The 24,287-nt window shown below is 40.5% G+C and overlaps 1 protein-coding gene across 1 annotated transcript in view; it reads right to left on the minus strand.

Moving 5' to 3' along the window:
* The window catches only part of LRRC34 (leucine rich repeat containing 34), a 27,689-nt gene extending 19,968 nt beyond the window's left edge, over positions 1-7,721 (minus strand). Inside the window, exons 1-4 of the mRNA XM_004383448.3 lie at positions 7,607-7,721; positions 5,875-5,996; positions 5,710-5,774; positions 4,031-4,114 (exon numbers count right to left, since the gene is read on the minus strand). Of these exons, the coding sequence (XP_004383505.1) occupies positions 4,031-4,114; positions 5,710-5,774; positions 5,875-5,996; positions 7,607-7,680 (345 nt within the window). The 5' untranslated portion in view covers positions 7,681-7,721. The remainder of the gene's footprint in view (positions 1-4,030; positions 4,115-5,709; positions 5,775-5,874; positions 5,997-7,606) is intronic.
* Between the last annotated feature and the right edge of the window lie 16,566 nt (positions 7,722-24,287).

Consider the following 24,287-nt stretch of genomic DNA (forward strand, 5'->3'; position numbering starts at 1 on the left):
GAAAACTACAAGACACTACTGCAAGAAACCAAACGAGACCTACATAAATGGAAAAACATACCATTCTCATGGATAGGTAGATTCAACATTGTGAAAATGTCAATTCTATCCAAAGCAATCAACAAATACAATGCAATCCTGATCCAAATACCAACAGAATTTTTTAACGAGAGGAAAAACTTATCATCAACTTTATATGGAAAGGAAAGAGGACCTGGAATAAAGCACCACTGAAGGAAAAGAATAATGTAGGAGGACTCACACTACCTGACCTCAGAATCGACTATACAGCTATGGTAGTCAAAAAAAGCCTAGTACTGGTACAATGACAGACACTAACCAATGGAACAGAATCAAGAACCCAGATGTACATCCATCCACCTAAGGTCACCTGATCTTTGACAAAGTCTCGAAGTCCATTAAATGGGGGAAAGACAGTCTTTTTAACAAATGGTGCTGGCAAAACTGGATGTCCACGTGTAAAAAAGAATGGAACAGGACCCATACCTCACACCATACAAAAAAACAAATTCAAAATGGATCAAAGACCTAAATATAAAACCAAAAACTATAAATATCATAGAAGGAAAAACTGGGTCAATGCTAGAGGCCCTAATACCCAGCGTAAATAGCATACAAACCATAACTAACAATACACAAACACCAGAAGATAAGCTAGATAACTGGTGTCTTAGTCATCTAGTGCTGCTATAACAGAAATACCACAAGTGGATGGCTTTAACAAAGAGAAATTTATTCTCTCACAGTCTAGTAGGCTACAAGTCCAAATTTAGGGCATCACCTCCAGGGAAGGCTTTCTCTCTTTTGGCTCTGGAGGAAGGTCCTTGTCATCAATCTTCCCCTGTTTGAGGAGCACCTCAGGTGCAGGGACCCCGGTTCCAAAGGACATACTTTACTCCTGGTGCTGCTTTCTTGGTGGTATGAGGTCCCTATGTCTCTCTGCTCGCTTCTCTCTTTTAGATCTCAAAAGAGATTGGCTTAAGACACTATCTAATCTTGTAGATCTCATCAATATAACTGCCGCTCATCCATCTCATTAACATTATAGTAATAGGATTTATAACACACAGGGAAATCACATCAGATGACAAAATGGCAGACAATCATACAATACTGGGAATCATGACCTGGCCAAGTTGACAGATATTTTGGGGGGACACAATTCAATCCATGACAACTGGGATCTTCTAAAAATTAAACACTTATGATCATCAAAAGACATTGCCAAAAGAGTAAAAAGAGAACCTACAGACTGGGAAAAAAATTTTGGCTACGACAAATCCGACAAAGGTCTAATCGCTAAAATCTATGGGAAAATTTAACACCTCCACAACAAAAAGACAAATAATCCAATTAAAAATGGGCAAAGGATATGAAGAGACACTTCAACAAAGAAAACATTCAAGAAGATAACAGACACATGAGGAAATGCTCGAGATCACTATCCATTAGTGATCAAAACTACAATGTGATACCATCTCACCCCCACATTACTGGCACAAATTAAAAAAAAACAGAAAATAACAAATGTTGGAGAGGCTGCGGGGAGACTGGAACTCTTATGTACTGCTGGTGGGAATGTAAAATGGTACAACCACTTTGGAAAACGATATGGTGCTTACTTAAAAAGCTAGAAAGAAATACCATATTATCCAGCAATGCCACTCCTATGAATATATCCTAAAGAAATAAGAGCCGTCACACAAATAGACATATGCACACCCATGTTCAATGCAGCATTATTCACAATAGCAAAAAGATGGAAACAATTTATTCAATAGATGAATGGATAAACAAACTATGGTACAAACACATAATGGAATACTACACAACAATAAATAACAATGATCAATCTGCGAAGCATCCCACAACATGGATGAATCTGGAGGACATTATGCTGAGTGAAATAAGTCAATCACAAAAGGACGAATACTGTATGAAACCACTACTATAAACAGTCATGAAAAGGTTTCCACACAGAAAGAAACAATCTTTGATAGTTACAAGGGAGGGGTAGGAAGGGAAAAACATTAACTACACAATAGATAAGTGGTCACTTTGGTGTAGGGTAAGACAGTACACAATACTGGGGAAGTCAGCACAACTTGACCAAGGCAAGGTCATGGAAGCTCCATAGACACATCCAAACCCCCTGAGGGACCAAATTACTGGGCTGAGGGCTGTGGGGACCATAGTCTTGGGGAACACCTTGCTTGACTGGGATAATATAGTTTATAAAGAAAATGTTCTTCATCCTACTTTGATGAGTAGCATCTAGGGTTGTAAAAGCTTGTGAGTGGCCATCTAAAATACTCCACTGGTCCCACCCCATCTGGAGAAAGGGAGAATGAAGAAAACCAAAGACACAAGGGAAAGATTAGTTCAAAGGACTAATGGACCACAACTACCACAGCCTCCACCAGATTGAATCCAGCACAACTAGATGGTGTCGGGCTATCCCACTGATTGTTCTGAGAGGGTTCACCACAGAGGGTCCTGGACAGAGCTGGAGAAAAATGTAGAGCAAAATTCTAACTCACAAAAAAAGACCAGACTTACTAGTCTAATAGAGACTGGAGTAACCCTGAGAGTATGGTCCCCGGATACCCTTTTAACTCAGTACTGAAGTTACTCCTGAGGTTCACCCTTCAGCCAATGATTAGGCAGGTTCATAAAACAAAACGAGACTAAATGGGCATACCAGCCCAGGGACAAGGACGAGAAGGCAGGAGGGGACAGGAAAACTGGTAATGGGGAACCCAAGATCAAGAAGGGGAGAGTGCTGACATGTTGTTGGGTTGGCAACCAATGTCACAAAATAACGTGTATTTATTGTTTAATGAGAAACTAATTTGCTCTGTAAACCTTCATCTAAAGTACAAAAAAAAAAGTTCAACATAGAATTACCATATGGTCCAGCAATTCCACCCAAAAGAACTGAAAGGAGCACAAACAGATACTTGTACACCAATGTTCACTCCAGCACTGTTCACAATAGCCAAAAGGAGAACACAACATAAATGCTCATCAAAAGATAAATGGATAAACAAAACATATATACATACAATGAAATATTATTCAGTCATAAAAAGAAATGAAGTCCCGATACATGCTACAACAAAGATGAACCGTGAAAACATTATGCTGAACAAAAGAAATCAACCACAAAAGGACAAACAATGTATGATCCCACCATATGAAATATCTATAATAGGGAGAGGGAAGGGGGATTCGTTGCTTAGGTGACACTGAGTTTTTGTTAAGGGTTGTCTTAGGCTGGGTTCTCTAGAGAAGCAAAACCAGTAAAGTGTATAAATATATATACAGAGAGAGATTATATCAAGGAAACAGCTCACGTGATTGCAGAGGCTAGAATGTCCCAAGTCCGTGGATCAGGGTAGAGGCCTCTCCCAAGTCACACAGCTGTAGAAGCTGGCAAGCCCAAGATTGGAAGGTTGGAGAGCAGGCCTCCCACTCACAGGCTGTGCAGATGGACGAATCCCAGGTTCCACAGATAAGATGACAGCTCAAGTCCCAAGAACGGGAGATGAGACAACAGGAAGCAGCCACAGGATCCAGAGAGAGCAAAAAGCCAGAATGTCTGCTTATATACAGATGCGGGCCACACCCCCAAGGAGACTCCCTTTCATCTGATTGGCTACTCACAGTATATTCAATCATGGGAGTGATCACATTAAAACACAGAGAATCATGGCCCAGCCAAGTTGACACACAGTCTTAACCATCACAAGGGTGACGGAAAAATTTGGAAATGAAGAGTGCTGATGGTTGGACAGCATGATGAATGTAATTAAAGTCACTGAACTGTACACATAAAAATGTTGAAATGGCAATTTTTTTGTTATATGTTAGTACTACAATAAAAAATACACATTCCTGTAATATTAAAACAACATAAGTTCACATTAATATTTGATTCTGTTGATCCAAGCTATTAGAAGTTAAAATTCCAAAATAAATTATTAGTTTGAAGTATATAAATGCTTACATGTAGTGCTTTAGCAATCAGTTCTCCACCTTCAGGCCCAATATCATTAAACATAAGGTTTAAGTAAATGAGATTATGTTGTTTCTAGAATAAGGAGAGAAGTTATTACACGTGTTACTGGAAATCGATCAATAATACATATTTCAGAGCTATTTTAAGTAAAAACTTTTACCTCCAAAAAAAGTTTTCAAAACCCAGAAAAACTTAAAGTGCAACAAAAGCAACTGTTGTTGTTAGGTGCTGTCAATTTGGTTCAGACTCATAGCAACCCTATGTACAACGGAACGAAACAGTACCAGGTCCTTCGCCATCCTCACCATTGTTGCTAGATTTGAGCCCCTTGTTGCAGTCACTGTGTTAATCCATCTCTTTGAGGGTCTTCCTCTCTTTCACTGACCCTCTACTTTACCAAGCATGATATCCCTCTCCAGGGACTTGTCCTTCTTGATAACATGTACAAACTACGTGAGACAAAGTCTCGCCATTCTTGCTTCTAAGGAGCTTTCTGGCTGTACTTCTTCTAAGATAGATTAATTCATTCTTCTGGCAGTCCATGGTATATCCACAATTCAAAGGCATCAATTCTTCTTCGGTCTTCCTTATTGTCCAGATTTCGTATGCATATGCGGCAACTGAAAATACCACAGCTTGGGTCAGGCGCACCTTAGTCCTCAAAGTGACATCTTTGCTTTTTAACACTTTAAAGAGGTCTTTTGCAGTAGATTTGCCCGATGCAATATGTCATTTAATTTCTTGACTGCTGCTTCCATGAGCATTGATTGTGGATCCAAGTTAAATGAAATCCTTGACAACTTCAATATTTTATCCATTTATCATGATGTTGCTTGTTGGTTCAGTTGTGACAATTTTTGTTTCCTTTATGTTGAAGTGTAATCCATACTGAAGGCTGTAGTCTTGGATCTTCATCAGTAAGTGCTTCAAGTCCACTTCACTTTCAGCAAGCAAGGTTGTGTTATCTGCATATCACAAGCTGTTAATCTTGACGCTGTGTTCTTCTTCATATAGTCCAGCTTCTCAGATTATTTGCTCAGCATAAAGGCTGAATAAGTATGGTGAAAGGATGCAACCCTGACGCACACCTTTTCCGATTTTAAACACTGCAGTATCTCCTTGTTCTCTCAGTTTGTTGTACCGTGGTGGCTTGCATGTTGCTGTGATGCTGGAAGCTATGCTATCAGTATTTCAAATACCAGCAGGGTCACCCATAGTGGATAGTTTCAGCAGAGCTTCCAGATTAAGACTGACGAAGATGAAGGACCTGGCCATCTACTTCTGAATAAAATTAGCCAGTGAAAACCTTATGAATAGCAGCAAAAGCTACTACTACTGAGAGGGAAAAAAAAATCACCATTCTCATTTAAACATAAATATAATTGCAATATAAATGAAACAAGAAATTGTATATTCAACTTTGACCAATGATTCAAAGCATGGCTATGTTTATGTATTTATTTAACCATAGTGTACAACATGTGTGCACAGGGTGACTCAGGAGCTCTAGGTATCAGCTCTATGACACCATCTCATAGTATTTCAAGTGTTACAGCAGAGTCAGGACCTTGGTATTTTGCAAAATTAGTGTTTTATGTGTGTGCCATCAGCCTAAGTGATTTCACTGTAAACAGGAGAACTAAGAACATTTTGTAGAAAAATAATACCTGAAGCAGTTTCACAACATAGTATGCACCAACATCTTTTAAGAGGTTGTATCTAACATCCAAACCTGGAGGACACAGATGAAGAGAGGCTGACATTCCTTATCATGAATACTTAAAAATCAGGTCAGTGGAAAGCAGGAGGTATTGATTCTTAAAGAGACAAACCATTAACATATGGATTCTTCTTTAAAATTCTGGAAAGAATCCAAAAATCTTCACTTGTTACTCTTTCCACTGGTATTAAGCGATTGTTACCAGAAAGATTTAATGTGATTCCTTTTTCCAACCTGTTAAAATAAAAAAAAAATTAATTAAAAAAAGATTCTGAAGTACAAAGAAAGAAACTCAGTAAAAAAATAAAGGTTTTTTCTTCATGTGTATATAGTAACGTCATGAATAGCAGTTACTGGAATCAAGTATGTGCCACAATATAGTAGACTTATACCAGATAAACAATACTGGGCATTCTACAGCAAAGCACTTTAATATATCCAGTATCATTTAATTTCTGACAAAAAAAAAAAAAAACAGAAACAAAAACAAAGTATCTCCACTTTATAGATAAACATTGACTTCTTCAGTGATTTATTTGCCTAAGTTCAGCCAGCTCAGAAGAGTTAAGGACAAATCTGAAGCCCAGGCTTGGGGGCTCCTAATCTAGTGTTCCCCCCAGTGTATTACACAGCCTCTAAGACCTACCAACAGGTCATCTACTTGATCTTTCTGAGACAACGGATTATGTCCATTTTACCAAGGATTTCTTGTTTTGTTTTTTTACTGTGCTTTAGATGAAGGTTTACCGAGCAAATTAGTTTCTCATTAAACAATACACATATTGTTTTGTGACACTGGTTGCCAACCCCACGACATGTCAACACTCTCCCTCTCTCGACCATGGCTTCCCACTACCAGCTTTCCTGTCCTCTTGTGCCTTCTCGCCCTTGCCCCGGGCTGGTGTGCCCATTAAGTCTCGTTTTGTTTTATGGGTCTGTCTAATCTTTGGCTAAAGGGTGAACCTCAGGAGTGACTCCTGTACTGAGTTAAAAGGGTGTCCAGGGACCATACTCTCAGGGTTTCTCCAATCTCTGTCAGACTAGTAAATCTGTTTTTTTTTTGTGAGTTAGAATTTTGTTCTACATTTTTCTCCAGTTCTGTCTGGGACCTTCTATTGTGATCCCTGTCAGAGCAGTTGGTGGAGGTAGCCGGGCACCATCTAGTCGTGCTAGACTCAGTCTGGTGGAGGCTGTGGTAGTTGTGGTCCATTAGTCCTTTGGACTAATCTTTCCCTGTGTGTCTTTAGTTTTCTTCATTCTCCCTTGCTCCAGACAGGGTGAGACCAGTGCAGTATCTTAGATGGCTGCTCACAAGCTTTTAAGACCCCAGACACTACTCACCAATAATAGAATGTAGAACATTTTCTTTATAAACTATGTTATGCCAATTGAGCTAGATGTCCCCTGAGACCATGGTCTCCAGCCCCAGCCCAGTAATTTGGTCCCTCAGGGAGTCTGGATATGTCTATGAAGCTTCCATGACCTTGCCTTGGTCAAGGTGTGCTGACTTCCCCGCTACTGTGTACTGTCTTACCCTTCACCAAAGTTACCACTTATTTACTGTGTAGTTAGTGTTTCTCCCTCCCCACCACTCCCTTCCCTGATAATCATCAAAGATTGTTTTTTTCTGTGTGGAAACCTCTTCATGAGTTTTTATAATGGTGGTCTGATACAGTATTTGTCCTTTTGTGATTGACTTATTCCACTCAACATAATGCCCTCCAGATTCATCTGTGTTACCAAGTATTTTTAAATGGCTATAATATCACTCAGGTTTCAGAATTTTCACACAGATGAATTATCAGTGAATGCTGCTGATATAATGAAGTACTTGTCTTCCTTACCCCTTTTTACTTTCTTCATCCACTTCGTGGAGTATATGCAACAGAAAAGGATTAATTTTCTGGGACTTTTCCATACACAGATTATAATAATGTTCCCGGAGGCTGGCAATAGATGCTGAAGCTTTTGAAAAAGAAATGCATTACTACTCATCACATAGAAATTATTCCAGAAGCTTTCTCCCCCCCCCCCAACAAAATTATAATTTTTTCAGTCAAAGATACGAATGTGTGTGTGTGAGTGTGTGTATAGAGCAGGGGTGGGGATAAAGGAGAGAGAATTAAGGATAGAGAAGAGAGAAAGAAGTAAAAAAGGAAGGTAAAAAATACTGTTTGGAGAACTAGGGTCACAGGACCTGGACCATTCAATCAGACCTTACCACATGTCTGAGGGTGGGAAGACGGGCTTGAATCAACACACGAGCTTGGAAGTGACATAAAGGGAAAACTAACCTCCATTATGCGCCAGGCATGTAGCTGAGGAAAATGACTTCAAAGAAGTTAAATAATTTGTCCAAAATCACACAACTAATAAGGGCAGAGTACAGAAGCAAACTCCAAATCCTCTTTTTACTCTGCTACATTGGATTGGGGTGACTCAAGTTGTTTTTTTGTTTTTTTTAATAATGACTGCAAATAAACACAATTATATCAGAGAATCTATACTCAAAAGGAGTCTGAAAAACCACCGGGTCCCATATGCTTCTTGGATATAGCTGTGTGCATTCTTCATACCAAGTTGAGGCCTGGCTCATAGAGTCTCTTCACCTACCCTGTCCTTCCATTTCCTTTTCCTAAAGGTGATTCTTCCCTGTCAGTTCTAAATAAAGAAGACAAACAAAGCAGGAGTTGAGATCCCCTTCCTCTGTTATACGTTCCACTTTCTGTAATAACGGTATTACTGTTTTCAATATTTAAAAGCATCTATTGCAAGGCTCAGGTCTGAAGTGGAAGCCATGCCGTTGCTTTTCTTACAAGCACGTGCCACTGTCTTTGTTTTCTCTTTGAGTATGTCTCTTCAGAAATCTGTGCTCAGAGAACTCACTGTTCAACCAGCCTGGTTTCTTTTGTAGCTATGAGATTGCAGATCTGATTGCCTGCAGATCACCAGGGCTCTCTTACACAGCACAGCTGGGTGGGTTCGAACCGCCAACCTTTAGGTTAGTAGTTGAGTGTAAACCTTTCGTGCCACCTAAGGACCTCTTGGGTCTCGACATCCTGGAAATGTCCTTTGCTCAGTGGATTTCTGCACTATCTGTGAACTAAAGACTTTGCTAAGCAAATTTACAGCACAAAATTTAAGATAAGGATCATTATATTAAGAAACTTTTCTTACAGTTCTTTTAATAACCTTTTAAAGATAAATTCAGCACACTTATTCCAGACAATCTGGAAATTTTCATACCAAAAAAGAAAATCAATGTTCATCAGCAATCCCACTGCCAAATTACAACTATGTTGAGGTTTAAGAGTATTTCCTTCCAATCGTTTTTCTTTTATATGTATATTTTAAAACAAAATTGGAATCTTTCAGTATAGTTTTATATCCTACTTTTTTCAGTTTACATTATATTGTAAGCAGTTTTCCCATATCATTAGGTATTCTCTTACACTTTTTAATGTCAGCATAATTCCAGTCATGTGGATGTACATAATGAAAGCCCTCAACTATTTTGCAAATCTTCATGTATTTAAATAATATTTTAGCACAATATTTCCAAATTGTTTTCTGTAGGATATTAATGTTCTACGAGATGATCAAAGATGTTCCAATAAAATGGATTTTAGTGTCAAAGTGCTATTTTAAACAAAGCTGAACAGTCCTATCTGTAACACTTCTCAGGACATTTAAATGCTCACATGCACAAAGACTCTTCAAATCGTTGAGCTGGGGCTCGCGGTAAGAATGTTGCATTTCCCAGACTCATGTGACCATGGCTCACTTGGAACACAATCTAGAAACTGCTTTAGTGTTGCCAAGAGACAAAGCAAGTAGATCCCAAACAGAAGGGGAAGCTGGGCTCCCACTGGGCTTCTTTCCTCCCTTCTGTGTACTACCTCCCTAAGTATTAAAAAGAGAGGGACTGCAAGAGTCAGAATTCACTGACAGGAACGGGTTTGGTTTTGGCGAGAACCTCTCTTAGAATGCCTGCCCTTAGCTGCCCCCACCACACCCAGAACAGGCAGGAATGTGTCAGCCTTCAAACTCACTGCCATTGAGTCAACTCCGACTCATTGCAACCCTATAGGTAGAACTGCTCACAGCGGTTTCCAAAGCTGTCATCTTTACAGAAGCAGACTGCCACATTTTTCTCCTGCGGAGCAGCAGTGGGTTCAAACCGCTAGGCGAGCGCTTAATCACAGAGCCACCAGAGCTCTTTCCTGTCAGGCTTACAACTCATGTTTTTGTGAAGGCATAAAGGAATCTTATGTTACAAGCTAAATACAGCCAAAGAAAGTTTTAAGAAGAATATTCGTATTCAATTAACTAACCACAGATTTAAAGTATTTAAAAGCTTCTGCTATTTTTTCTTTTTCTGCCTAGTCTCCTTTTTATTAAAATTCACCTACGTACTGTATGTCAGGATTTTATGGCATCGATCATTTATTGCCTGTACTAGATTCATATTAGGAGAAAAATAATAAATCAGTCTTCATATTGTACATTGTAAAGCAAAAGCTAGGGAATAACTAGTTATGCAGAAAAATGTCAAGAATCTAACCCAAATTTTGTGTTTCATCCCCAGCCTAAGCTTTGAATTCTAAATCACTTCTTTCGCCTGGCAGCAAGAGCTCATATTGGAGGCTGTTCCCTGTGCTCTACTCTGCTGGAGAAGCCAAGTACTGGGAAACCCAAGAGGAGTCAGACTTAGGTGCCTAACCAGAATACGCTGTTGTGACTTTGAGCGAGTTATTTAAATTCCCCAAGAGCTTACATTTCCTCTTCTGCTAAAGGGACAGCATAACTCTGCCCATCTCCTGGGTGCAGTGAAGATTAAAAGAGGCTCCTGCCTCAGTTTTTTATCCCAAACACACTTTAAAAGAGGCATGCAAAACGGAAATGAAGAGGGGAAGCGGGCTACACTTAAGTTGCTAGGGATAATTCACAGGTGCAGAAATATTTAAAATAGAGGTGCAAAGTCAGAACTTTCTCAAGACCCTCTTCACACACCAGGCTTGCTCTCTGAGGCTTTTACATAGAAAGGGCTGGGGAGGAGAGCTTCCAGACTTCCTTTTCCCCAAGACTATAACAGCCACCACTCATCTGTTTGTTGTACTGTGGTGGCTTGCATGTTGCGGTGATACTGGAAGCTATGCCACCTGTATTTCAAATACCAGTAGGGTCACCCATGGTGGACAGGTTTCAGCGGACCCTCCAGACTAAGAAAGACTAGGAAGAAGGACTTGGCGGTCTACTTCTGAAAAAACTGGCCAGTAAAAACCTTATGAATAGCAGCAGAACACTGTCTATATAGTGCTGGAAGATGAGCCCCACAGGTTGGAAGGCACTCGAAATACGACTGGGGAAGAGCTGCCTCCTCAAAGTAGAGCTGACCTTAATGACACGGATAGAGTCAAACTTTTGGGACCTTCATTTGCTGATGTGGCACAACCCAAAATGGGAAAAACAGCTGCAAACAGCCATTAATAATTGGAATGTGGAATGCACGAAGTATGAATCTAGGAAAATCAGAAGTCATCAAAAATCAAAAGGAACACATTGAGACTGGTATCCTAGGCATTACTGAGCTGAAATGGACTGGTATTGGCCATTTGGAAATGGACAATCATATAGTCTACTATGCCGGGAATGACAAATTGAAGAGGAATGGCACCGCGTTCATTGTCAAAAAGAACATTTCAAAATCTATCCTAAAGTACAACACTGTCAGTAATAGGATAATATCCATACACCTACAAAGAAGACCAATTAATACGACTATTATTCAAATTTACCCACCAAACACTAAGGGCAAAGATGAAGAAATTGAAGATTTTTACCAACTTCTGCAGTCTGAAACTGATCAAACATGCAACCAAGATGCACTGATAATTACTGGTGATCAGAACACAAAAGTTGGAAATGAAGAAGGATCGGTAGTTGGAAAATATGGTCTTGGTGACAGAAACGACGCCAGAGATTGCCATGATAGATTTTGCAAGACCAACGGCTTCTTCATTGCAAATACCTTTTTTTAACAACATAAACGGCAACTACACACATGGACCTCGCCAGATGGAATAAACAGGAATCAAATCAGCTACATCTGTGGAAAGAGACGATGGAAAAGCTCAATATCATCAGTCAGAACAAGGCCAGGGGCCAACTACGAACAAGACTATCAATTGCTCATATGCAAGTTCAAGTTGAAGCTGAAGAAAATTAAAATAACTCCATGAAAGCCAAAGTACAACACTGAGTATACCCCACCTGAATTTAAAGACCATCTCAAGAATAGATTTGATGCATTGAACACTAATGACCGAAGACCAGATGAGTTGTGGAATGACATCAAGGACATCACACATGAGGAAAGCAAAAGGTCATTAAAAAGACAGGAAAGAAAGAAAAGACCAAAATGGATGTCAGAAGAGATTCTGAACTTGCTCTTGAATGTAGAGGAGCTCAAGCAACTGGAAGAAATGATGAAGCCATGATATTTTCAATGGCCTCACAGGCATGCGAAAGCTGAACAATGAATAAGGAAGACCAAAGAAGAACTGATGCATTTGAGTTACAGTGTTGGCAAAGAACATTGAATATACCACGGAATGCCAGCAGAACGAACAAATCTGTCTTGGAAGAAGTACTGCCAGAGTGCTCCTTCCAAGCGAGGATGGCAAGACTTTGATTCACGTAGTTTGGACAAGTTATCAGGAGGGACCAGTCCCTGGAGAAGGACATCGCGTTTGGTAACGTAGAGGCGTAGAGGGTCAGCGAAAAAGAGGAAGATCCTCAACGAGATGCATTGATACAGTGGCTGCAACAATGGGTTCAAACAAAGCAAGAATTTTGAGGATGGCTCAGGACCCGGCAGTGTTTCGTTCTGTTGTACACAGGGTCGCTATGAGATGGAACCGACTGAGAGAGCACCTAACAACAACATAAAAGCAGAGGTGCACATTCCTTCAGGACAACCTAAGGCGTCAAGGACGCATCCGCCTCGGGGTCCTGGGGCTCCCCTCCCGCGCCCGTTTGGGGATGTCCCCACTGTTCCGGCCACAGCCGGGGTTCCCCAGGAGGACCCGCTCGCCCTGCCGCCTCGGGTTTGCAGCCTGCCCGGCGAGTGCGATCCCTCAGCTCGGATCCCGCTTCTCGCGAGTTTTGTCCGGCCAGACGGGTACCGAACGGCCCCCACTTCTTACCGTCCTTACTGACTGGGCCCGGAGAGGGGGCAGGAGTGGAAGCAGGAGTGGGGAACTGGGCCGGGGCGGGATCTGGGACGGGAGCAGGGGCCGAGGCGGGGCCGGGGTCGGAGCGGGGGACCGAGCTGCGCCTGGCCTCCTCCTGGGGACGCCACATGCTGCTCTATCCGGCGGGCCCTGGCGGCTGCGGCGGCGGCCGCGTTGCCATGGTGACCCGGCGCGCGCCCCGCCCCTGCCTTCGGGCGCGCTCCCTGGCCCCGGGGGCGCAATGCGCCCCCGCAGACTCCGGGCGCGGGATCCAGCTGGCTTCGCGAGCGCATGCTGTCCCCTGCCTGGGCACTAAGGCCTGCCTGGACGGCCAGTGACTGCCGATTCTATAGACGCTTCTCAGTGGCCACGTTTGGGTCCAGGTCACTCCACCCTGGGTTAAAGGCATACTGAGAGGGTGCCCCGGCTCTTTTTTAGGGAGAAGAGTTCCCGAGGTTCGGGGGAGGCGGCTTTTGGGCTAGGGGGCGGGGATACAAACACGATTATGACACAGCCCCCTCTCCTACAAAGTGTGCACAGGCTTGCGGGGCCCAAGAGCAGAAACAGCCTCACCACCACGTGATAAAGACGTGAAGCCATAGGCGTATAAAGGGGCACGTGGACCAGACTCGTGGGGGAGGGGTAAGACATCAGGGAGGGCTTCCGGGAGGACCTGAGAAGCAGGCTGGTCTGAGTGAACTCGCCAGGAGGTGGAAAACTACTTGGTGCATGCGAGAGACGAGCAGGTACTTGGGGTGCTCAGAGCAGTCCCGATAGTGGGGAGGTGGCAGGCCCAGATCCACGTGAAGCCCTGTTCATCTTCTGAGGAGCAAGGCTGGTATGGGGTAGGGTGCCCTCAGATCTGGAGGGCTAGTATGAAGGATGGACGATGACAGATATGGCGGGAGACTGAGTCTGAAGCAGCTCCAGTAGCCCAGGAGAGACAGGAGCACCTCAGCTAAGGCTAGGTTGGGGAAATGAGGAGAAGGGGACAGGAGGAAGTAATATACAGGGTAACATGGTCAGGATTTGGTAGTTGGATGGAGAAGGAGGAGAGGGCAGGAAAGGCCTGTTTGGGGGTTGGCATGCACCAAGGAGAAGGAGGTTGAAGTGGTGTGCAGAGGGCTCTCGAGCCAGCCAGAGACTTCTTGTGGGTGAAGATGGAGGAAGATCCTCAAGGTGAAACCAGGCTGCTTATGAACACAGTTAAAAGGTGAAAAACAAAATATCACAGTCCTCCCTCCCTTGTGTCTCACTAGGCAGTTCAGGCTGGTGCTCCACTGCCATGAAACTGTGTTCTGGGCAAAGCCAGAGTCTCTTGAAACTTTGTGTAGCCTACAGACTTCGAGCATCACTTGAAATGGCATTTCTTCGGGTTAAACATGATGATGATAGAAAACACATAGTTACATGTTCATTTACCCTATCTGCTCCCAACAACATTGAGGCAGCTTGGAATACTAAAGCAAGCGTGAGTCCAGGTACAGTTCCGCATCTACCCTTCCCTATCCCTACCTTCAGAAAAAATAAATGTTTTCTGCCGAGCTGACTCCGACTCTTAGCAACCCTACAGGTTAGAGTAGAACTGCCTCATAGTGTTTCCAAGGAGTGGCTGTTGAATTCAAACTGCTGACCTTTTGGTTAGCAGCCGAATGCTTAAACACAGTGCCACCAGGGCATGCCCTACCTTGAAGTATTTTGAATGAAGAAGATAGAGCAAAGTAAAGAGAGACTGAATGTCACGCCAAGGTCCAGGGTCACCAACAAAAGCACAAATCACACACAGGCATTGGATGGAACAACACTTTGCTCAGATAGAGAAGAGATGGAGTGATGTCAGCTTCAGTAGTGGGCACAAGCCCTCCATGGCCAGCAGGTTACTCCCCACAGCAGACTTAGGGCCGGTGGTCTGCACACACTCTTCTGGTGTTACGGTTGAAAGACTCATTCCCCCACCCCCACCCCCGCCTTTGGGAACAGATATAGTATTTGGGTTGGCCAGGTGCCATATGACATGCACGCTTAAGCAGAATGAAGAAGTACTCATTAGGCCTGGAACAGGAAAGGAACTTCCCTGTTAAGAAAGTAGAAAAAACTAGGAGAGAGACTCAGTTCCTAGCTTCCATTATCAAAGAATATTCCAGTCCCAAGGGGCCGAAGCAGACCACCCTTCCAACATAGAGGATTAATTAGTTGCTGCTCCAGGAGAAGGTGGGGAGGGGAGGTACTCTTCCAAGGAATCAGCAAGTGCAGAATCAGACTTTTTGTTCTAGAGAGTGACTAGTAAACAGGGTCAGAACAGAATAAACAGAAAAGAGCTGCTTTAACCAGACAAACATTACCCTACAGCACCATTCTCCCTGTTTGCCTTAGCAAAAAGAACAAAAACAAAACAGCATTTATCAACAACTAGAGCCTGCAATATCAAAACGCACATCAGTTAAGATGGTGAAAAAGACACTGATCACATGTACAACTCATTTCCATCAGTACATATCTCATTACCCCCAATGATTTCCAGGCGAAGGAAGGATGTAGTTTGAAAATGCTCCCTTAAGACTCACTGATGGGACAGGGCTGTTGCTGAGCCAGTTTCAAGGAATCTTGAGTGGGTTCACTGAGTGCTTATATGCCAAGAACCCAGAGTGGAGGTCTAACTTGAATCTGAGCTTTCTAGCAAAAGAGAACATATAAGAGTATGTAGTCCCCATTCGGGGTACCCTGGTGGTGCTCGGCTGATAACCACAAGGTTGGTGGTTTGAACCCCTCAGCCGCTCTGCTGGAGAAAGATGTGGCAGTCTGCTTCCATGAAGATTACAACCTAGGAAATGCTGTGGGGCAGTTGCACTCGGTCCTACTGAGTCCTTATGAGTCAGAATCGACTCATGGCAACGGGCTTCGTCCCCATTCTCCAATAAAAGGCAGCATTTACATTTGTCTGGCACCTTATACTAGGAAGGTTTAATATGTGTATCTTTATGTAATTAATAAACAATGTCTCTGATAATAGTTTTGTAGAAGATTCAGAAATATTTTTCAAATGATTGTTTCTTTTGCTGTGACACTATTTTAAAAGCCATCAGCATGGTGTTTAATTATAATTAAAGGAAGTCATTCCTCCAGTAAACACAGATAATGTGGTTGTGATGGTTAATATTGTGTGTCAACTTGGTTGGGCCAGGATTCTCAGTGTTTATATGTGATCACTCCCATGATGGGATCTGCTGTGAGCAGCCAGTTGAAGGGGAGTTTCTTTGGGGGTGTGGCCTGCATCAAATATAAGCAGACGCTCTGGCTTTTTCTTGCTCTGGATCCTGCAGCTGCCTCCTGTTCGTCTGACCTCTGGTTCTTGGGACTTGAGCTATCAGCTTATCTGCCGATCTTGGAATTCGTCGATCTTCACAGGCTGTGAGTGGGAGCTCTGCTCTCCAACCTTGGGTTCCCCAGCCCCTGTGGCTACGTTAATTGGGAGAAGCCAGTATTCTGATCCACAGTCTTGGGACATTCCAGCCTTCGTGATCAAGTGAGCCACTTCCTTGATATAAATTTCTCTCTCTATGTTTATACACTTTACTGGTTTTGCTTCTCTAGAGAACCCAGCCTAAGACAGTGGTCTAGGTATGTTGTGTTCTGATAATGTGGATGTAGAACTCAAAGGCTCTAGGAGAATTAATATTTAACATATCCATTCGCTATTTTTCCCAATTATAAGATGGCTCAACTGAGTTACTAGCAAGTGCTTGAACAGAGTAAATTCCTGGTTGAGTTTTCTGACAAGTGTCTGAAGTGCTGACTTCTGGTGGTGTTCGTGTATGCATGCTGTTTAGGAACTGGATATACAGGTAACAGAATTAGCATTTTGTTATTAAAAAATGATTTGGCTCATGGATTTAAAAAAAAAAACAAAACAGTGAATTGTATGAAAAGTTTCCGTTCTTATTTTCTGATGAGATGAGAATATATGAGTGATTAGTAGTGGAATAGTGCCCAAAACCTTCGTCTCATTGTGCAGGATAATAGGACTAAATTCTGAAAAAGAACAGTTTTGTTTAAGAATTACTAGATCTGTAGTTTGGTGATGTGGATGAGGGATAAAGAGTGGAAACATTTTTGAAAATGGATAACATGCCACTTTTGAGTCTATTTAAAGGGAACAAATCTTGATAAGCTGTTTCAGATAAATAATTTGGTGACAGTGGGGATGGAGGCACAGAGCTCGACACAAGAGCACAGGACTAACAATTCCAGATGTTTGGCTAAGGCCTTTTTCATCTTCAGGTGACTGATCAGACGTTTTCAAAAGAATGGGGTTACTGGATTCCAGCCTGGCAGAACTCTTCACTCAGTAAACCTTTCAGAGCTCATTATCAGATTATAGGGTTTTTTCCCCCTCTTCTAACATTTCTCTTAAGAAGAAAACATCAAAGATCTCAGTATCCCAGAATCTGTCTCTATTATTAGCTGAGCCTTTAAGATTACCCCTACCACCTGCTGCAAACGTAAGTTGCTTGCTTATAAAAGATTTCCACTGAAGTCTGTATGAGACTTCATCTCAGTAGCAACTGAGAGGAGACTTGAAGAAATTTCCCAGAAGTTTTTATCAAAGCAAAGGGTATGTGACCATTAAATGATTCTCCAGTTGTAGGTCAATTAAGGCTACTTTTAGCTTGTTTGTGATCCATTGGTATGTTGTTAGAGGAAAAAGATCTTCAGGTTGAAGTTTTAAGCAAAATCTTGATATTATTTTAACCAAAAATGGTTATTTATGCAATCAAAGAGAGTCACACACCAAATTAACATCAGGCCCCGAATTTTATTTTTCCAGTTTGTGTATAATCAGACTTGGAAACAAAAGCATCAACATTCAAAGTTAGTCTGAGAGGATTCATCCATTTCCTAATGATTTTCTCAAGCATCAGAATTTTGCCAAGAAGTGCTAATTATTAAACTATAAAAAAGACCCTGGCTCCTTGAAATGAAGATGCAACAGTTATTCCACTTAGAAACTCCACAGTAACATCGAAAAACCAAAAACAAACAAAACCTGTTGCCATCAAGTGGATTCCAACTCATAGCCACCCTATAGGACAGAGTACAACTGCCCCACAGGGTTTCCAAGAAGCGCCTGGTGGATTCAAACTGCCACCCTTTTGGTTAGCAGCTGAGCTCTTAACCACTGCGCCACAGTAACATCAAATTGCAGTAATTAATTTTACTGCGTTTCTGATAGCAATCCCTAGAAAAACGGCCAATAAGGAGATTCTATCTCCCAATTCTCATTTACTGTGGCTGAATTACTGGCAAAACTGTTGCAAATCCTGTCGTTACGATCTTCTTTTATTAAGTCTGTTAATGGACGCACAATGTACGTTGCTTTGAGAGGGCGGTCAAATCGGTTCCAGACACATGTGGAATATATGATGAAGGAGAGATAATATATATACACACACATTCAGGTAGGTAGGTCTTTTGGAGCAAGATGAATGTCAGGAGAAATAAGTTCATTTATGTGTCCAGAAGCCCAGACGCACTCGTGTTAACTCTAATCAGTGTTGCTAGTCCATGTGAATTTCCCCCAGATGACTCTGTTGGAAGGCTGGCAAAAGAAAATCAAGCCTGAAATCTCAGACCCAAGGGGAATGATTTTAATAAAAGGTAGGCTTCTTGTGAAAAAAGTATGTTAAAAATCTAGGTGAGGTTAGGTCAACTTCTCTGCTCTTGCTCCCACTTTCCTACCATACTCTAAGAGTCTTTTTAGTTTATCTGTAAAACAAGGATAATAATAGTGCCTCCTTCATAGGGTTATTGTGAGGATTAAATAGGTTAATAAAGCATTTAATCTAAGTAAAACCTAGGGCACATAGTATGTGCTCTAGGTGTTAGCCGTTTTTATTTATATTATATCCTCCTCAGTCTATATGCTGTAAATTTTCCAGGAGCTTTCAGCGCTGTCTGAAGTTAGTATTTAGGAAACTGGAGATTTTATCCTATAGGACTGAACAGTATTAGATTAATTTAATCTAATGATGAAAATGTTGGAGATGGCTAGTTCTATACATAAATTAATCAGTACTAAAGCTTTTTCTTTCTTTAAATAAAGGAAAGCAACACTGTTCCAGAACTCTCTTTAAAACTAGGCCTACAGTAGCAAGGGTCTGGACCCCATATTGTTGTGTTGCAGGAACAGTAACATCAAGTGTACTTAGAGGGAAAATTATGGCTTTAATACCTGTATTAGAAAAGTATAAAATTAATCTCAGCTGATTTTAAACTGATCTCAGCTGCTGTCTCAAAAAACTAGAAGAAGAATAACAAACTAAAATTAAATAATAAATGTAACTGTTGTTGTTGTTAGGTGCTGTCAAGTCGGTTCCGACTCATAGCGACCCTGTGTACAACAGAATGAAACACTGACCGGTCCTGTGCCAGCCTCACAATCGTTGCTATGCTTGAGCCATCGTTACAGCCACTAATATAATGATAGTAATAATAAAATAGAAAACAAACAATAGAATCAATAAAGCCCATTGTTGGATCTTTGAAAAAATTTTTTAAATTGATAAAATCTTAGCAAACTGATCAAGGAAAAAAAAAAGAGTAAAAAGACCACAAAAACCAACATCAGGAATGAAAAGGGGACATCATAACAGATCCCAGACCTTAAATGAATTAGGAAGGAATATTATTAACTTTATGCCAATAAATTTGAAAAATTAGAGGAAATACAAGAATAGTTTTGAAAACATAACTCTGCACATAAAGAGACACAAAATGATATGGAAAATAACATAAACAGACTCAAAAAGATATGAAAAATACAAATAGCTCTATAACTGTATAAGAAATTGAAATTGTAATTAAGCACCTTTTCACAATGAAAACCCAGGCTCAGATGGATTCACTGGTGAATTCTACTAAACTTTAAAAAAAAAAAAAACTGTTATTACTCAAGTTTATTTGGGTTGTTGTTATTGATTATGATTTTTAACTTTTTATTTGGAAATAATTTGACACTTACTGAAAAGTTTCAAGAATAAGAATAGTTCAGAAAATATCAATTTACCTTTTACCAGATCTACCTATTATTAACATTTTACCCTATTTGCTTTAGGATTTCGCTTTCTCTCTGTCTCCATATATACATAATTTTTTTCAGAAGCATTTGATAGTAATTTACATGCATTATGACCTGTTACCCCTAAATTCTTCAGTCCTTCAGTTTGAACTTCCTAAGAATATCTACGAAGCTTCCTTGTGTGTGTGTGTGTGTGTGTATGTGTGTAGTCTGGTTGTCATTTACTGAGATTCCTGGATCTGTTGGTTGGTAATTTAATCACTGTGATGCGATTAATTTAAATGTCTAAGTATTATTTTTTTTAATATTTCTTGTACTTCATTCTCACACTCCTCTCCTTCTAGCATTCCAATTGCTTGCATATTACACCATCTGATATCTACCCATAGGTCTCTGACATTTTGTCTGTTTTTTTTTTTTTTGTTTGTTTGTTTTCTTTCTGGACAACTTCTATTGACCTGTCTTAAGTTCATTAATTCTGCCTTATGCTGTGTCCAAGCCGACCGTAAGACCTTTTAATTAATTTTTCAATTCAGATATTACATTGCTCCATTCTAGAATTTCCATTTGTTTTGCTTTGTTTTAGAGTTTCCATTTCTCTGCTGAAATTCTCCATGTTTTCACCCATTTAAATTTATTCCTAGGTATTTTGTTATTTTTTATGCTACTGTTAATGGAATTGTTTTCTTAATTTCCTTTTTGGATTGTTCATTGTTAGTGTATAGAAATGCAACTGATATTTGTGTATTGATTTATATCCTGAAACTTGGCTGAATTTATTACTCTAAGAGTTTTTTGTTGATTCTTTTATGGTTTTCTAGATGAAAGAACACGTCATCTGCAAATAGAGATTATTTTACTTCTTTCCAATTTGGAGGCCTTTGTTTCTTTTTCTTGTCTAATTACTCTGGCTAGAACTTTCAGTACTATGCCAAATAGAAGTGGTAAAAGCAGTCATCTGTCTTTTTTTCATGATCTTAGGGGAAAAGCTTTCAGCCTTTCACCACAGAGTATGATGTTAGCTGTGGCTTTTACATGGTGTGAGGTATGGGTCTTATTTCAAATTTTTGCTGATGAATATCTAGTTATGCCAGCACTGTTTGTTAAAGAGACTGTCTTTTCCCAGTTTACTGGACTTTGGCCCTTTGTCAAATATCAGCTGCTCATAGATGGATAGATTTACGTCTGGGTTCTCAATTCTGTTCCATCGGTCTACGTATCTGTTGTTGTACCAGTACCAGGCTGTTTTGACTACAGTGGTAGTATAAGAGTTCTAAGATCAGGTAATATTAGGCTTCCCACTTTGTTCTTCTTCTTCAGTAACGCTTTACTTATCCAGGGCATTTTCTTTTACATATCAAGTTGGTGATTTGTTTTTCCATCTTGTTAAAGAATGCTGTTGGAATTTGGATCAGGATTGCATTGTATCTGTAGATCGCTTTGGGTAGTATTGACATTTTCACAATGTTGAGTCTTCCTATCCATGAGCATAGTATGTTTTTCCACTTACATAGTTCTCTTCTGGTTTCTTGCAGTAGTGTTTTGTAGTTTTCTTTGTATAGGTTTTTTACTTCCCTGCTTAGATTTATTCCTAAGTACTTCATCTTCTTGAGGGCTTCTGTAAATGGTATTGATTTGGTGATTTCCTTTTCAAAGTTCTCTTTGATGATGTAGAGGAATCTGTTTCTGTATGTTAATCTTGTATCCTGCTACTTTGCTGAAATCTTCTATTAGTTCCAGTAGGATTCTTGTGTATTCTTTGGGGTTTCCTGTGTATAAGATTGTTATGGATTGAACTGTGTCCCCCAAAAATGTGTGTCAACTTGGCTAGGCCATGATTCCCAGTATTTTGTGATTGTCCACCATTTTGTGATCTGATGTGATTTTCCTATGTGTTGTAAACCCTACTTGTATGATGTTACTGAGGCAGGACTCAATCTACAAGATTAGGTTGTGTCTTAAGTCAATCTCTTTTGAGATATCAAAGAGAGAAGCTAGCAGAGAGACATGGGAACCTCATTACCACCAAGCAAGAAGAGCCAGGAGCCCACATCCTTTGGACCTGGGGTCCCTGCGCTGATTAGCTCCTAGACCAAGGGAAGATTGATGACAAGGACCTTCCCCCAGAGCTGACAGAGAAAGAAAGCCTTCCCGTGGAGCTGGCACCATGAGTTCAGAGTTCTACCCTACTAGACTGTGAGAAAATGAATTTCTCTTTCTTAAAGCCATCCACTTGTGGTATTTCTGTTATAGCAGCACTAGATAACTAAGACAGAGATCATAGCCTCTGCGACTAGGGACCGTTTTACCTCTTCCTTACCAACTCGGATGCCCTTTATTTCTTTTTCTTACTTTATTGCTCTAGCTAGGTCTTTCAGCAGAATGTTGAATAAGAGTGGTGATAAAGGGCATCCTTGTCTGGTGCCCATTCTCAAGGGGAATGCTTTCAGTCTGTCTCCATTTAGAATGATGTTGGCTGTTGGTTTTGTATAAACACCCTTTATTATGCTGAAGAATTTCCCTTCTATTTCTTTTTTGCTGAGAATTTTTATCAGGAATGGATGTTGGACTTTGTCAAATGCCTTTTCTGTATCGATTGATATGATCATGTGGCTCTTTTGTTTTATTTATGTGGTGGATTATGTTGTTTTTCTACTGTTGAAACAACCCTGCATACCTGATGTGGAATCCCATTTGGTCAGAATGTATTATTTTTTTTGATATGCTGTTGAATTTTATTGGCTAGAATTTTTTTGAGAATTTTTGCATCTATGTTCATGAGAGATATTCATCTGTAGTTTTCTTTTTCTGTGGTGTCTTTGCCTGGTTTTGGTATCGGGGTTATGCTGGCTTCATTGAATGAATTTGGGACTATTCCTTCCTTTATTTGCTCTGAAATAGTTTGAGTAGTGTTGGTGTGAGCTCTTCTCTGAAGGTTTGGTAGAATTCTTCAGTGAAGCCATCTGGGCCCAGGCTTTTTTTGTTATTGAGGGGAGTTTTTTTTTTTTTAATTACCTCTTCAATCTCTTCTTTTGTTATGAGTTTGTTTAGTTTTTCTACCTCAGTTTGTGTTAGTTTAGGTAGGTAGTGTGTTTCTAGAAATATGTTTATTTTCTCTAGGTTTTCAAATTTGTTGGAGTATAATTTTTCATATTCTGTTATGATCCTTTTTATTTCAGTTAGGTCTGTTGTGATATCACCCATCTCATTTCTTATTTGGATTATTTACTTTCTCTCCTGTTTTTCTTTTGTCAGTTTGGTCAGTGGTTTGTTGTTTGTTTTTTCTTTTATTTTACTTTAGGTGAAGGTTTACAGAACAAATAGTTTCTCATTAACCTGTCAGTACACATATTGTTTTATGACATTGGTTAACAACCCCATGACATGTCAACCCTCTCCCTTTTTGCCTTTTTTTTTTTGGTGAAAATATACATAGCCAAAGATACACCATTTCAAAAATTTCTACATGCACAATTCAGTGACATTGATTACTTTCTTCCAGTTGTGCTGCTATTCTCATTTTAGATGAAGGTTTACAGAACAAAATAGTTTCTTATTAAACAGTTAGTACACATGTTGCCCTATGACAATGGTTAACAACCCCATGACATGTCAACAGTGTCCTTACTCAACCTTGGGTTCCCTATCACCAGCTTTCCTGTCCCCTTATGCCTTCTAGTCCTTGTCCCTGGGCTGTTGTGCCTCATTAGTCCCATTTTGTTTTATGGGGCTGTCCAATCCCCAGCTGTCAGTGGTTTGTTGATTTTGTTGATCCTTTCAAAGAATGAATTTTTGGTCTTGTTGATTCTTTCATTGTTTTTCTGTTCTCTATTTCATTTATTTCTGTTCTCATCTTTATTATTTCCTTTCTTCTGGTGCCCAAGGGCTTCTTTTTTCTGCTTTCTTTATATTTGTTCAAGCTGTAGGGTTAATGTTTTGATTTTCGCCCTTTTTTATTTTTTGACAAATGCATTTATTGCTATAAATTGACCTCTAAGCACTGCTTTTGCTGTATCCCAAAGGTTTTGGTAAGATATGTTTTCATTCTCATTTGATTCTATGAATTATTTTATTCTATCCTTCATTTCTTCTATGCCCCTTTCTCTCTCACTCTCTCTTCTCCTTCTGGGATTCCCACAGTGCATATGTTGGTCCACTGATGGTGTCCCACTGGGCCCTTAGACTGTGTTCCCTTTTCTTTATTCTTTTTTTCTA

Source organism: Trichechus manatus, unplaced genomic scaffold (assembly GCF_000243295.1).
Source record: "Trichechus manatus latirostris isolate Lorelei unplaced genomic scaffold, TriManLat1.0 scaffold00110, whole genome shotgun sequence".
Lineage (NCBI taxonomy): Eukaryota > Metazoa > Chordata > Mammalia > Sirenia > Trichechidae > Trichechus > Trichechus manatus.